This window comes from Mesoplodon mirus, assembly GCF_964341445.2.
Source record: "Mesoplodon mirus genome assembly, chromosome: 7".
NCBI classification, from domain to species: domain Eukaryota; kingdom Metazoa; phylum Chordata; class Mammalia; order Artiodactyla; family Ziphiidae; genus Mesoplodon; species Mesoplodon mirus.
The window spans coordinates 85,631,060-85,645,938 of NC_138983.1; the positions used below are offsets into that span (position 1 = coordinate 85,631,060).

Sequence of the window (14,879 nt, forward strand, 5' to 3'; positions counted from 1 at the left end):
GTTGGACGACGGCGGTCCGCGTGCCCGAGAGCCCCGCCCCAGTGGGAGTGCACAGGCGTGCGCGGGCGTGCAGGCGCGGGGTGCGCGGGCCTAGGAGGTCTCTGCCGGAGAGGACAGAAATAGAGGGTCGGGCAAGCTGCGGAACTTCTCTGGCGACGCTCCTCGCTGGGAACCTTCGTGACGGTCTCTTCTTAAAACCAGCTCTTGGGAAATGTGCACTCGTGAGTTTTATATTGCACTCGTGAAACCCATGCACTTAGCTACAAAGAGTTCTGGAGAGCTCCGCTGTAAGCACAGTAGCCTCAAATTGGGGCAAGTACTTTCATGCCCTTTGGACTGCCGTTCCTTGGTTCTTGTTAATGCCTTTCAAAAAACAGTAGGTCCTTTTTCCTAGCACACCTGAAGTTTCCGTTAAAGAACAATGCTAGCAAAGAATTTCAGACCTGGGAAACACTCTTAAGATACTGTCTCCTGACTCCGTTCCTAGAGTTTTTCCAACGCATTTACTCTACTAGAATATTTTTTCTCAGTGTTCACAGGTGTTTCCTTTGTACGGTTTTGGGGGTTTTTTAAAAAATAATTTTGAGAAAGAGTTGACCATCTGGGCCAATTTCAACAGGTAGTATGGGAACAATTTTATTTTCCCTCCCTCCTTTTTTATAATATCTTGCAGAATTTCAGTTGACAATGAAACAACAACAAGAACAGTAGCGGGATCAACTCACTGCCCTGACTTTGTAATACTTCCCGAAGAGACGTCAGTCATCAGATCCGCTTTCTGGTCAAAGGCAAGATTAGAGCATTTCTCACTCAACAGGATGCCTCTGAAGACCCCTCCCATGTAACAGCACTAAGCGCCTCCAAGTGCAGACTTGAAAACTCCGCAAGACACAAACATGGTCTCTCTTCGTTTCTTTAATGTTTCGTGATTGAGTGGAAGATGAACTGTCTTCTGAGGCTTGTGATGCATGTCCAGAGATGTTTTTTCTCAGTAGTCAATGCCTGCCCCCACCTTCTGTGCAGGAATAGTCAGAGATCATGATCCAAAGGACTTTTAGATACTCCCTTCTGTGACTGGTCTTCCCAAGTTACATTTGGGCTAATTTGATTATCTCTGTCTGTGGGGTGTAGGATTTTGAAGTATTACAAAAGTGACTGCAGAATTGGGACTGGCTAATTTTTGCACAGCGCAGTTTTTGTATCAGTGGCCTTGAGAAGAGTCCTTCAAATACTGTATCAGAATTATGAGAATCTTGTAAATAATTGGTTGAATGACTGAACAAAGGGAGGAAGCAACAAGGAAGCCTGCCTTTCTCGAGTGCCTGGGTACAATATTTTGCCTCACCATTCCTCTAGTATGAAGTTATTGGTTGCAAATCATTTAAGTTTTCCTTCATTATAAAAGCTCCAGGGCTTCCCTGGTGGCGCAGTGGTTGAGAGTCCGCCTGCCGATGCAGGGGACACGGGTTCGTGCCCCGGTCTGGGAAGATCCCCCATGCCGCGGAGCAGCTGGGACCGTGAGCCATGGCCGCTGAGCCTGTGCGCCCGGAGCCTGTGCTCCGCAACGGGAGAGGCCACAACAGTGAGAGGCCCGCGTACCGCAACAACAACAACAACAAAAAAAATCTAGGTTGATGGATAAAGACGTGAAAGGAAGGGACTGTCATGTTCAACCTCGGTGCCGTGAATCAAAACAACAGTTTATAAACTGCCTAAAGAGGCACACGCCAATTGGGTTGCCACTGTGGGAGGTGGAAGGAACTTCCGGTTCTTGCCTACCTGCCAGAGCCCTCGTGGAATGTCCCCCCAGCGCACGCCACCCCGACCCACGTGCCCTCTGCCCCTCCCCCACCGCAAAACGGTTCAGCCCGCATTTTCCGGTTTACTTTCAAACGTGTCCCTCGTTGACTTGGATCCCGAGCGTTTGCTGAAGCAGGTCGCTCTCTGGCTCCTGGTCTCGACTTTTCTCATTGAGGCTACCAGGCAGCAGTAGTCCGTGCCCAAGCCTGCAGGATGGCTTCAATAGGAGGTAAGCCTATAGGCTGGGGGTGTGTTCTCAGAGACCCTGCCATCCTCACATCCTTCAGGTTCACACGTTACACTTAACTGTGGGCACCTAGTTGGACTGAAGTAGAGGGAGAAGAGAGCACTGGACGCACAAGGACATTTCACCTGGGGAGACTGGGGAGCCTGAAGAAACCTGAGACTGCCCTGGGGAGGAGGGGTCGTTGCAGGTGGATCAAGAGGAATTGCCCTGGCTATGGAGAAAGGATGGCAGCAGACAGTCTGATTCTTTCTAGAAGGGAGACAAGCCACTTTGAAACGTGTGTGTAAGGATGTGTGTGATGTCCTGGTGGTGACACAGGGAGGGTCATGAGGAAAGCCTAGAGCTGTATTGTGTTCCTGAGGCACCTGAAGCTTGCCTCACCATATCTTTCAAAGGGATTTGAACAGGAGCATACTGTATCTCAGGGGGCCGTGGGGAGAGATGGTCTTGGTGAGAAAACTATTCAGTGGGGCTGTGTGTGGCCACACCTGCAGTGAAGTGTCCTCTCCGAGAGCTAGGCAGGGGGTTACTCTAACTGCCGCAGCCCACACCTCGTCCACTCCTCCCAGCCCAGAGCTCACTTGTCAGTTCAGGTAACTGTTGCCTTGGATTCAACAGGGGATGGGCAACCGTTACGTGTAACTGCAGCCAAGAGAGGGCTCAGGTTCCTGAGTTGCTCTGAATTGTTCTTCCTTTTGTGGAATGGCAGTACTTCAGACCTACTTCATCTTGTCCCGTATCTCATGGTGGACCCTCAGGCTGCCTTGAGAGGAAGAGTTTGTTCCTATTTCATGTCACTCCTTCATGGACAGGGAACAGATGTGGAGTGGGGTTGGTTCGGGTGGAACGTCTATGAAGGCTGCTTCCTCTTTTAAAGGGGGAAGGAGTGTAGCCCAGGATCAGGAAGATGATCTTCTGTGTTACTATTAAACGTCCTATGACATCTGTTCCAGTTAGTTAGGTGCACCGTGGTGTGTACCTTGTTCTCCTGAACAGGGATGTGTTTCAGACAACTTGATCACCATGGCATCTGGCTTATGCCTGCATCTCAGATTGTCTCTCCGTTATTGGGAGCTGGAAGGGGAAGGACCACAGGCAGTCTATACTCCCACGACCAATGTAACATGACAATTCCCTGGCCCTTGTTTAATCCTCTGCAGCCATCACTGGCTGTGAAATGACAGAATCTAAGGGACACGTGCCTACTTCTCAGACCACGCCAAGCCCCTAGGAACAGAACTCCTGACTGATGACAGTGACTCTGGGCACTGGGGAAGGGGTGGCAGGACCTGGCCCATGTTACGTATCTGCTGTGGGTTGTTCGGAGATGCAGGTCCTTTCTGGGCCAGTGTCATGGGTTTGTATCAGGATTCCATTAGAGATATTTTCCAGCGTTTTGTTTTGTTTTGTGAGGCTAGGAAAGAAAGAGGGGATTTATACTGAGCATCACGAAAAGGAGGACTGAGGAGGAGGTGGGGCCCTAATATTTTACACAGTGCCTGTCCACAAAGGGCCTTTGGGGGCCTAGAACTTACCTTGCAGAAGGCCCCTACCTGCTAGTACGCCGGCTGAGGGCCATTTCTCACAGAGCGGATGTCCACACAGCTCCAGGTCTTGGGAGACAGCCTGTGAGGCTTAGGTGCCAGGGTGTGCCTTAGGGAGGCTCTCCAAGTGAGTGCTTGCTGAGGCAGTTTCTTCTCGGCAGGCAGGGGTCAGGGAGCTTGGTGGATGGGCGTGGGGTCACGAGTGGAATAATTCTCAACTGGAGGTCAGGGCATGAAAATCACTTGAAGACATTTGCACGCTGCAGTTTCCCTTGTCCAAGAGTCTCTCATCTGTGGAGATTTACACTCTGATGCCGCAGAAAGCCTCAGTCCCACTTGCCCATTCTCCTCCTCCATTCACTCTTTTCCTTTGCCTCAACAGCATCTGCACTGCTGGGAACGGATGTCCCCATGAACCCCGGTGCCTCCTTGTCTACTTTCACGGCAGTGTCCTTTCCTCCACCCGTTCCTGGCGCCCAGCACTGGCCACCCTGGGAGCAGCACCTGCCACCTCTCATCGCCCCCGCATTCCCTCCCGGCAGCAGTCTGCGGCTGCCAGCTTTCCCCAGGATGCCTTTGGTGGCTAATGGTGGCTGTGGCCCCGGTGCCCCTGGGGCTTGCAACTTCACTGTACAAGTCAGGTCACAAGGGAGGCCAGTGCAGGCCCCCCAGACTCAGACCTTTATCGTTCCTCAGGGCCCCCTCAACTGGAGCGCTCCAGGGGCCCTCAGCGGGAGTGCTGCATGTCCTGCACCCATATTCTTAGCAACCCCTGCGATGGAGACCATTGTGACTGCTCCAGCTGTTGGAGTTACTCAGGCTGGCAAGGGAGGCTGGACCCCAGGCTTTCCTCCTCAAGCTCCACCACCAGCTGCCCAGATGGCCCCTAACATTCGCCCAGTGAACTCTGGGCCATGGCCACATGGCACTTCCAGGGAGGGCAGCCTGGACACCAACCAGCCCTATGCCTCGCAGGAGGACTGCTCTAACCACCAGAGCGTGTACAGTAACTTCCGACGGTGGCAGCGCCTCAAGCCACTGGCCCGGAGACACCTTCCCCAGCGGCCTGATGCAGAAGCTCTTTCCTGCTTTCTCATGTGAGTGAACGCTCAGGGGGTCATGAGCTTATCGGAGCTCTTAGATAAAGAGGAACTGGGGATGGACTCGCAGGTTAGCTTTCTAGGGATACTGGAAGCAAGGTGTGAGGGCGATGTCCACGCCATGAGAAGGCACACTGTCGGTCATACGGGCGAGCCTGCCAGTCCATGACATCATGACTGAAATGTGCCTTATCTCAACTGACCCCACCCCCCTGTGAGTCTAGCCAGCTTGCTCTTCCATGATTCTCCTGGTAATACGGCCTGAAGACTTGCAGTCAGAGAGGGTCGTGGTGTAAGTTGAGGAGCCAAGGAGTGGATGCCACACTCTCCTGTGCTGCCGTCTCCTTTCATACAGCACTTGAGTGTACATGGCCGGGGGAGGTCACTTCGTAGAAGGGGGAGGAGCGCGGGGCCCAGGAGAGCGCTTCATGCACGCCTCGACTTTGTTGATGTGGAGAATTCCACTAGGAACAGGGTGATGGTAGAGCTCTCCTAAGGGCATGGGCTCTCTCCCACTAGAGTTGTGAGCCTGGCAGGCATTTCCATCCTAAACCTCCGGTCCCTCGTAAAAAGGGGACAATCACACTTCATTCAGAGGACCGTGCAGAAGACTCCTTGGGCTAATCTATGAAGTGTCAGCAGATTGCCTGGCACATGCCACGCCTCATTGATGATGGTGATTTTTATTATGAAGAGGCAGCCTTGAAGAGGAAAAGAGCTCCCCAAGGCACAGTGTCCCAGCTCTAGCCTGGGAGTGGATGGTCATCCTCGAGGGAGTGTCAGGTGGTGACAGCCGTAGCCGGGAAGGCTTGTCTCTGCTCTCCCAGACACCTGCCTCTCACTCTCCTGTTGCTCAGTCATGCTGTGTTGAGTGATGTGTGGTCCACATTGGTGGGTGGGGTCAGGCAGGTGGGGGCTGGGCTGGGCACAGAGACTGACCCCGAGTGCTTACAGCCCAGCGCTTCGATCCCTGGCCCGCCTGAAGCCCACCATGACACTGGAGGAGGGACTGTGCAGGGCCGTGCAGGAATGGCAGCACATTAGCAACTCTGACCGGATGATCTACTACGAGATGGCGCAAAAGTGAGTCAGCGTCCTGGGCCCAGGGGCTGCGTGGAGGGTGAGGCGAGTGGGTGAGGGCAGGGGCTGGCCGTGGGGGTGCTCATCAGAGAGGACAAAGGAGAAGGGCTGTCGCTCGGAACGGGGGGCCCGCAGCCCAGAGGCCCTACAGTCCTCCAGAAACCCCTCCCTCACCTTGAGAGTTTGGGTCTTCTGTCCTTCCTCCACCACGAGCTCTGCCCTCCCCTGAGTTTGACCTACCCTTGCCCTCACATGAAGGTCTCAGGACGGGGCAGGGTGAAGCTGTGAGTCCAGTAGGGGTACAACTCCGGCCATATGGGCTGGGCGGGGAAAGAGCTCCACCCGCCAGCCTGCTGCTTCCTTAGTGGTGGCTGGCTGGCGGCCACTGACATCGATTTGGGACCCCCTCTCCTCACAAAAAGTGGCCTGAGTGGGTACCCTGGCATCCCTCAAGAGGCTGGGGAAGCCAGCTGTCATCAGCCCAAGGGTCTCTGGCCCTTCCAGTGTTTGCTCCACGGTAATCCTCTTGGTTTAAGAAACAAAACCAAACAAACAAGCACCTCTCAGAGGAAAGGAAGGCCTGTCCTCTAAGCTCAGCATCCACATCGTCCAGCCTCTCCTGAGCCCTGTCTCCAGGTCTACGTTCCAGAACTCTCAGTCCCAACCCAGGGTCCTGGATTTGGGCAAGGACCTCTGTGGGGAACACATGCCTGTTCCAGCCTCCGGCTGTCAGCCCTTCATGTGGCTCTGGATGGGGGGCATGAGGAGGGTGCCCCCTGGGTCAGCCACGTGTCCCGTTGACCTGGTTCAATGCAGCGACCTGGCTCTATGCTGTTGAATGCTCTCCAGTGCTGGTGAGGCAGGAAGGGTCCCAGATCTTGTATCAGTTCCAGGAGCAGCTCTCTGCTGTGGACAGCACCTCACAGGGCCTTGACAGCCCCAAGGCACATCCTCTCCCAATCCCTCATTCTTGGCTGCCTTTGTTGGGCTCCAGAACTCAGGCCATTTTCTCAGGGTGGCCTGTGCCTCCGTCACCCCCCAGGTTCACGGAATTTGAGGCAGAGGAGGAGATGCAGGTTCAGCAGTTGCAGTGGATGCAGTGCGCACAGGGCCTGCCTCCTCCAGCCCCACCGAAGCTGGATCCTCGGGGGCCCCCAGCCCCGAAAGTGGGCCTTCAGCCAGCCACCCAGGTTCCCACTGGAGTTGAACGCACAGGTAACAGGGGCCCAGGGTTGGCCACTGTTCCCATGTGGATCATTTTCCTTCAAGACAGGGGCATTGGTCTTTCAAGCAAAACAGCCACCGAGGCGGGGGGTGGGGGAGTGGGGTCTCAGATGCCCTTTGTCACTACGGGGTATTGACTTGGTCAATTTTGTAACTTCTCTCACGCCTCCCTGTCAAAGGACTGCACACAAAGTCTGCCTAAGAAGTGGGCTTGATGGGGACACCCCTGGAAAATTGGAGGTTCCCCACTTCCTTACATGTGACTCTCTTAGATGCCCCCTTACCTACCCCTCCAACTGTGCATGAAGCTTCAGGTGGTCCTGACCCCCCCACACCCACATCAATGTCCCCCAACAATGCCCTCACCAGCGTGCGCTCGGTGGTCAGGAGGTGGACCGGGAGCCCCTCACCTTCCTCCCCTTCCTCCTGCTCTGCCTCAGCCTGTGCTCCCAGGATGTCCGGCCCCAGCGCCCAGCCCTCCCGCCCGAAGCCACACAGGTCCCAGCGACCCCCGGAGCCCAAGGCACCCGAGGAGATTCCACCTGAGGCTGTGAGGGAGTATGTGGACATCATGGAGGCGCTGGTGGGGCCCGTCCACTCAGCCACAGGCGACTCAGATGCAGAATGGGGAGAGGACGGAAATGAGCTGCAGCAGGAAGAGGACGGCACCTACTCGGACCCGGATCTCTTAAGCTACATTGACAAGCTGTGTTCCCAGGAGGACTTTGTCACCAAAGTAGGCTAGGCCTGGAGACTGGGGTCTGCAAGATGCCAGGGCATGGAACTCTCAGCACCCAAGATCTGGGTTCTGCTCAGGCCGTTGGGACTTAAGCTCAGCTCCTTGTTCCTGAGCCTGGTGTTAGGGGAGGTTTACGCAGATGTTTGTGTGTATATGTTTGTGTCTATCTGTGTGTATGCCTTTGTGTCTGTGTTTGTGCCTCTGCATATGTGCTCTTTTGTGTGTGACTGTGTATGTGCATGTTTGCGTGTGTGTGTGTGTGTGTGTGTGTGTGTGTGCGCGCGCGCACGCGCTGACCATCCCCGCCTTGTGCAGGAGAGTGGGGTGGGTCTCTGCTTTTCACTTTCCCTCCTGGCCTTCTTGTCTCACAGGCCACTCCTGGCCAAGGATGCTCACAGCCTCTTCTTTCTGTTCTAGGTGGAGGCAGTCATTCACCCTGGATTCCTGGCAGATTTGCTTTCCCCAGACCCACAGCTGGATCTCTTGGCCCTAGAGAAGGAGCTGGAGCAGGAGGAAGGGCTCACCCCCAAAGAAGTGAGTCAGGGGAGGGAGAGGGACACTCAGGGAGCCAGGGGACCCCACGGGAGGGGGACCCCAGGTGATCCAGGGGACAGGGGAACCCAGATGACCCAGGGGAGCCAGAGGAGGGAGGGATCCCCGGTAGAACAGGGGACACAAGGGACACCCAGGAAGACCAGGGCACGGAGGGACCCCAGTGAACAGGGGAGAGGTAGGGCCCCAGAACAGGAGGGCCACATAGCGCTGTCCATCCCTCCCCTGCCTGGGACGCCTGGCATGGGGAAGGGCCCGTTCTGGGGTGGGTGCAGTGCAGGGTGAAAGGAAGGAAAGGATAGGGAGCCGGGAGGGGAGGGAAGGTCACAAAGCTGGGAATCAGTTGCAGGAGGATGGCAGGCTGCCAGTGTCTGTATTTGGATTCGAGTCCTGGGGTCGCCCGTCCCCTCCTCCCCCCCCAGGGCCACTGTCCCACTGCCCAGTGCTCCTCTCTCACACGTGTGTGTGGAGCCGTCACTGTCCTCCTCCCTCCTATCAGCTGGTGCAGAAACGACTCCTGGCCTTGAAAGAGGACGACGGTGTGCGGGCAGCCCCGAGTCACAGTGCATCCAGAATGGCCTCAAGTCCTTCTGAGTCCGACGCCGGCCAAGGTGCCCAGAGGCACGACCAAGACCCCCATCTAGGGGTCAGTGATGAAGCCTGCCCACCAGAGATTGATTCTGAGGCTCTTCATAGGCTCATCCAAACAGACACTGCCCTGTGCAGGCCCAAAGTCTTTGTTCCCTCTGGAGGACATCAGGAGTTCTCTATATTCCGGCCCGTACGGCTCTCCCCTCCCCAGGGTCAAAGGCGCACTGGCCCTCTACTGAGATCCAGGGATGCGTCTGTTCTCAGAAAGGCCTCTCCTCTTCGGGAGGCCCGAGTGCCCGGGGATGGGTCCAGTGAGAACGAGGAGGTGCTCCAAAGCGTCTTCATCGTAGACTCTCAGCATATACTGGTGCCTTTCGGGATGTCCCTCAGTCCTGCGCATGTCTCAGCCCTGGCTTCCTCTGGAGGTTGGGGGGCCCAGAGTGCTCCCCAGTCCCCCTCCTCTCAGAGAAGAGGCCTCAGCCCAGCTCCACCAGCCGCTCCCAAGTCGAGGAAGCGGGCTCTGTGTGGACGCCCAGCCGCTGCTGAGAAGCTGCCCATCCCCGGGGCTGGCCTCGGCGTCTCTGGGAGGCCAGCCTTGGCTCTGGGGCTGGCTCGCCCCTCACAGCTGAGAAAGAGAAAGCGTGACCCGTTTGACACAAAGAAGCGTGGGAAGAGGAGGAAGAAGCACTGCAGCCAGTAGGGAACAGCTGGGCCGGCCCTCCAGGGCGAGGCCCCAGGGCAGCCCCCTGGGGAGCCTAGGGGCTCCTCCTCCTCCCAGTGCTGAACCTGGATGATGTGGGGGGAAGGGAGGGGGGCAGGACCACCAGGGTGGGGAGGGGGAGTGGGATTGTGGTGGGTTAGGGAGGTGGGGGAGGTGGGTGTGGTCAGGTGTGGGTGGGAGGAGGACCTTTGGAGTGATGTATGTAAACTGTGAACAAAGATCGTTTTCGTGGGAAATGCTCTCAGGCCACTGTCATCTTGTTGGTGTTGAGCTGCTCCACAGAGAGCGATCCTGAGAGGAAGGAAGGATGAGGGAGGTCACAGGAGCTCTGGGTCTACAGGTGGCCACACCTTTCCTCCACATACACAAGGACTCCTCAGGCTGCCCCTGGGAACGCACAGCTCTCACTTTCCCCAGGGACCCCCTCATCAGCCCCTTCTCTAACGCCTGCTTGGCTAGGGCCCTTCTGGGGCATCTGTACCGTCTTCTGCATCCCTGGACCTTCTGGGGAGGCAGAGCTGCTCTTGTGCCTTTCAGCCCTCTGGACACTCACCAGTTTCTAGGATGGAGCCTGGAGACGGCCCTTGTCATTATGGAGCTTCTCTCTGCTTTCCTGAAGCGGCCAGACGACGGCGCTGGGATGACCCTCCACTCATCTAGGGTTTCCTGTGTGGGTGGCCTGACCAGAGACGAAAAGTCTTGGCCATGGGGACAGGACTGTCTGCCTCATCGTAGCGGGAGCATCCTCTAGGCCCACTGGGATTATTGCAATGTGGAGAGTGGTGGAGGCAGCTACCTCTTAATCCCAATGAGGATGCAACAAGGGGAATGGGTGTGGGGAAATTCATGGGGCACCCGTTAAAGGTGTGTATAAGGGAAAGGACAGTTGGGCCCCTTTGTGGAACTTGTGGGATTTCTGTGCAGCACCATCTCGTTCAGCATCTCGTTCAACTGAGGGAGGAGGACCCATCTGGCTGTGGCTGTGGGGACTGGCGTTAGGGGCCTACGGGTCTGCAAAGACACCCCAGAACTACTGTCCCTTCCCTTTGCACCCATGGCTGGACATGTGTGTGTATTGGTATCAACACTGGTTTGTATCCCCATAGAAAACAGATCCTCCTAACAAACTATGACCACGTTTCACAAGAACAGCTTGCTCACAGGGGCAGCAGGGGGTGGGAGAGGTGTCTGTGGCCCCAGATCTGAGTGGGAGCTGGGATCCATGCTGAGGAGTGTGGAGGCCTCAGTCACCGTCCTGTGGGTGCCGGTAGAGGCTTCGAATCATCAGAGCAGGGGAAATGACCCCCTCATTAGAGTGAGACGAGCAAACAATGAGGGGCAGGGAGTAGACCCCTGCTGTCTCCCGGAAGTGCCTCCCCTCCCAGTCTGCTTAGCCTCTGTCACAGCCTGTGCTGGCCCACCTCTGAAGCCCCTTCCTCCTAAAGCACTGAGGTGCTCTGATCTTTTATGGACCTGCCCTGGGCCTCACCCCCGCTTCCCTGCTGGCCAAAGGCTCTTCTCCTGCTTCTGAGTTCTGATTCCTTCCCCAGGACCCAGGCAGGTGTTAGGACAACAGAGACTCCCTGAACACGACCCCTACACCACCAGCATGCAGAACTGGGGCCGCAGGCGTCCACAGGTGGCCTGACTCTCTGCTGGACCCTGCAAAGAGCGTGGAGAAGAAAGGGGCTCATGTCTCTCCACCTCCACAGAATCCGTAGGTCAGCCTCACAGGTCCCCCTCTGTCCAGGTGGGCAGCACATATGTGCTCCCAGCCCTCCTTGACCCTTTGTGAAAGAAAGTTTTTGCAGCTTAGTAGTCTGATATTAGGCAAGGTGTCTCAGGGCTTGTTCCTTTTGAAGCCCTACAGGAGAATCTGTTTCCTTTCCCTTTCTGTCTTCTAGAGGCTGCCTGCATTCCTTGGAATTAGTCCCTTCTTCCATCTTCAAAGTGCATCACTTTAATCTCTGCTTCCCTCATCACATGGTCTCTCCAACTCTGACTCTCCCTGTGTCCCTCCTATACAGCTCTTTGTGTTTATATATAGCCCACCCAGAAAATTTAGGATAATCTCTTCATCTCAAGATTTTTTACCTAGTCACAGCTGCAAAGTCCATTTTTCCATACAAGGTGACGTTCACATATTGTCATAGGAGGGGTTAAACACGGACGTTTTTGGGGAACCATAATTTACCCTACTAGAAGAAATCCACAAGAATACCTACCATCAGAATCCACATGAGTAATAGACTATGACCAAGTGGAATTTATTCCAGGGATGCAAGCCTTGTTCAATGGTAAAAAATCATCAATGTAATCTACCATATTGAGTCTAAAGAAGAAACACATACTGTCACACCAATTAATACAGAACAGGCATTTAACGAGATTCAACACCCATTCATATTAAAAATGCTCAGAAAACTAGGAATAGAAGGTCACTACCTCAACCTAATAAAGAACATCTACAAAAAACCTACTTCTAACATCACATCAAATGGTGAAAGAATGAATGCTTTTCCCTGAGTTCAAAAACAAGGTTAGAATGTCCACTCTTATCTTAGTTTTCAACTTAGTACTTTAGATTCTAGTTAGTGTAGTACAGCAAGAAAAGGAAAAAAGAGGCATACATATTAGAAAAGAAGAAATATAACTGTCATTCTTTACAGATGACATAATTGTCTACATAGAAAATTCCAAGGAATGTATAAGTAGACTCATAATAAATTATAATAACTTGCTTTAGCAGGATCTCAGAATATAAAATCAATACATAAACATTAATACACAACATTGATCATATTTCCATATACTAGTAACAAACTGAACGATTGAAAACCAAAATTTAAAACATAGTAAATAGGTTCCAGTTCAAGATGGCAACATAGGAAGATCCTGAACCCACCTCCTCCCACAAACACACCAAAGCTACAGCTACGTATGGAAAAATTTCCTCTGAAGAAAACTAAAAGATGGTGGAGCAACCCCTTCACATCAGGAAAACCAGAGAGAAACCACATCAAAACAGGTCGGAAAGGCTGAGACACAATTTTGCCATAAACCCCATCCTTGGTGTGGAGACACACAATTAGGAAGGAACTCAAAACCTGGAGCTTCTTCCTGAGAGGTGAAGGGTATGGACCCCACATTGGGCACTCCAAATTTTAAGGCTGGCACCTGAGAGATAGACCCTCAAAACATCTGACTTTGAAGACCAACAAGGCACATCCCATGAGACCCACAGGGCTGTGGTGAACTGAGGAACAGCTCTTAAAGGGCCTGTGCACAGACTCACCTGTCCCAGGGCCAAGTGTAGAAGCAGCCCTTTGAAAAGCACTCTGACTTTTGGTGAAAGAGACTCACTTCCCAATTTTAAAGCATTAGTCTGAGGAACAGGGGCCTGCTGGAATACTCCCCAGGGACAGAGGCTGGCGGGTGCCATCTTCCTGCTCTCTCTCTGCCTTGATAAAACTGAAAGGTGCCATCTTTTTTCCCCTTTTTCCTTTCCTGCAGGTGACAACTTTGTGCTCCAGCCAGCTGGCTCCTTCTTCCCTGCTCTTCCTCTGTCTTGCTATATATATATATATTTTTTTTCTTTTTCTTTTTTTCTTTTCCCTCTTTCCCTTTATTCAAATGGTGTCATCTTTGCACTCTTCCCACCACCTCACTCAGCCAGTAAGCATCATCTTCACACTTTCCTTCTGATGTGCTCCAGAGAGCCAGAATCTCCAAGACAGGAGATCCCATTTTTGTGGCCTCCACTCAGGGGATGCTCCTTGATCACCTGGCTTTGGAGGCCAGGAGGGATTTCTTTTCTGGGTCCCATGGGACTGTAACAATTGGAGAGACAGTTCTTGGCAGGATACCACCCCCAGGATGTACCACTACCCATCAGACTGAGACACAGCCCCAGCCTTTACATGAAAAAGGCCTATTTGCTAGTAGGGACAAGACTTAAGAGCAGGCTTCAGGTTCAGCACACATCTAGAGGCTACGGATGTGCTCTCGGGGAAGGTAGGCTGGGGGTGCCATCTCTCCACCCTCACTCTGCCTTACTACAGTTCACTGGTATCTCCCAGAATGGAGCTTGTACACTGATCTGAAGCACTGTTTTCTTGTGACTGCTCCCCAGGGAACACCTTCAGATTGCTTGCTTCTGGGGCGTAGCAGGGCTTCCACTTGCAATCTCACAAGACTAAATATATTTGCATTCTTTAAAAGCTGTTACCAAGTTTTCTGGCTTCCTATCAACCTGAATCTAGGTGCTGCCTGAGATCCTCCACTTTGGGTTGCTCATTTGTCTTGGCACACCCTCAACTGCTGGGATGGTGTGCCAGGTCTATTAAAAATAAACTGCTTAGACAATCACAAAGGTTTGAGAGGCAACCAAGAGTAGACAGGGTTAAATGACAAGGTTCATCTGTCACACAGCTCTTCAAGACTGGGAGATGTGGCTATTTCACTTAATGCATAGAAACCAACACAGAGAGCAAAATGAAGAAAGAGAGGACTATACTCCAAAAAAAGAACAAAATAAAACCTCAGGAAAAAATCTTAATGAAATGAACATAAGTAATTTACTTGATAAAGAGTTCAAAGTTATGGTCATAAAAATGCTCACTGAACTCAGAAGGGAAATGGATGAAAACAGTGAGAACTTCAATGAAGAAACAGAAGATATAAGAAAGTTCCAAATAGAAGTCACAGAACTGGAGAATGCAATAACTGAACTTAGAAATACAGTAGATGAAGCACAAGAAAGAATAGGTGAACTCAAAGACAGGTCAGAGGAACTCATCCAATCAGAGAATAAGGAAGAAAAAAGAATGAAAATAATGAATATAGCTTAAGGGATTTATGGCACATCAAATGGAATAACATTCACCTTATAGGAACTCCAGAAGGAGAAGAGAAAAGGGGGCAGAAAACATTTGTAGAAATAATATCTGAAAACTCTTCCTAACCTGGGGAAAGAAACAGACATCCAGATACAGGAAGCCCAGAGAGCTCCAAAGCAGATCAACCTAAAGAGATCCATACCAAGAAATATTAAAATTAAAATGTCAACGTTAAAGATAACAAGGGAATCTTAAAATCACCAAGAGAGGGCTTCCCTGGTGGCGCAGTGGTTGAGAGTCCGCCTGCCGATGCAGGGGACACGGGTTCGTGCCCCTATCCCGGAAGATCCCACATGCCGCGCAGCGGCTGGGCCCGCGAGCCATGGCCGCGGAGCCTGTGTGTCCGGAGCCTGTGCTCCGCAACGGGAGAGGCCACGGCAGTG

General features: G+C 53.1%; 3 protein-coding genes across 3 annotated transcripts in view; 2 read left to right on the forward strand and 1 right to left on the reverse strand.

Annotated features, from left to right (window-relative positions):
• The window catches only part of LOC309808842 (uncharacterized protein), a gene marked incomplete at its 5' end in the record, with an annotated part of 172,158 nt that overhangs the window by 35,738 nt on the left and 121,541 nt on the right, over nucleotides 1-14,879 (reverse strand). The gene's annotated exons all lie outside the window — the stretch shown is intronic.
• LOC309807659 (NUT family member 2G-like) lies at nucleotides 3,971-5,040 on the forward strand. The gene has a single exon (XM_082627490.1). It carries the CDS (start codon nucleotides 4,003-4,005, stop codon nucleotides 4,690-4,692), a length of 690 nt encoding a protein of 229 aa, XP_082483616.1. The 5' UTR covers nucleotides 3,971-4,002; the 3' UTR covers nucleotides 4,693-5,040.
• On the forward strand, nucleotides 8,510-9,709 carry LOC309807675 (NUT family member 2G-like). The gene has a single exon (XM_082627524.1). The coding sequence runs from the start codon at nucleotides 8,861-8,863 to the stop codon at nucleotides 9,575-9,577; it is 717 nt and encodes a 238-aa protein (XP_082483650.1). The 5' UTR covers nucleotides 8,510-8,860; the 3' UTR covers nucleotides 9,578-9,709.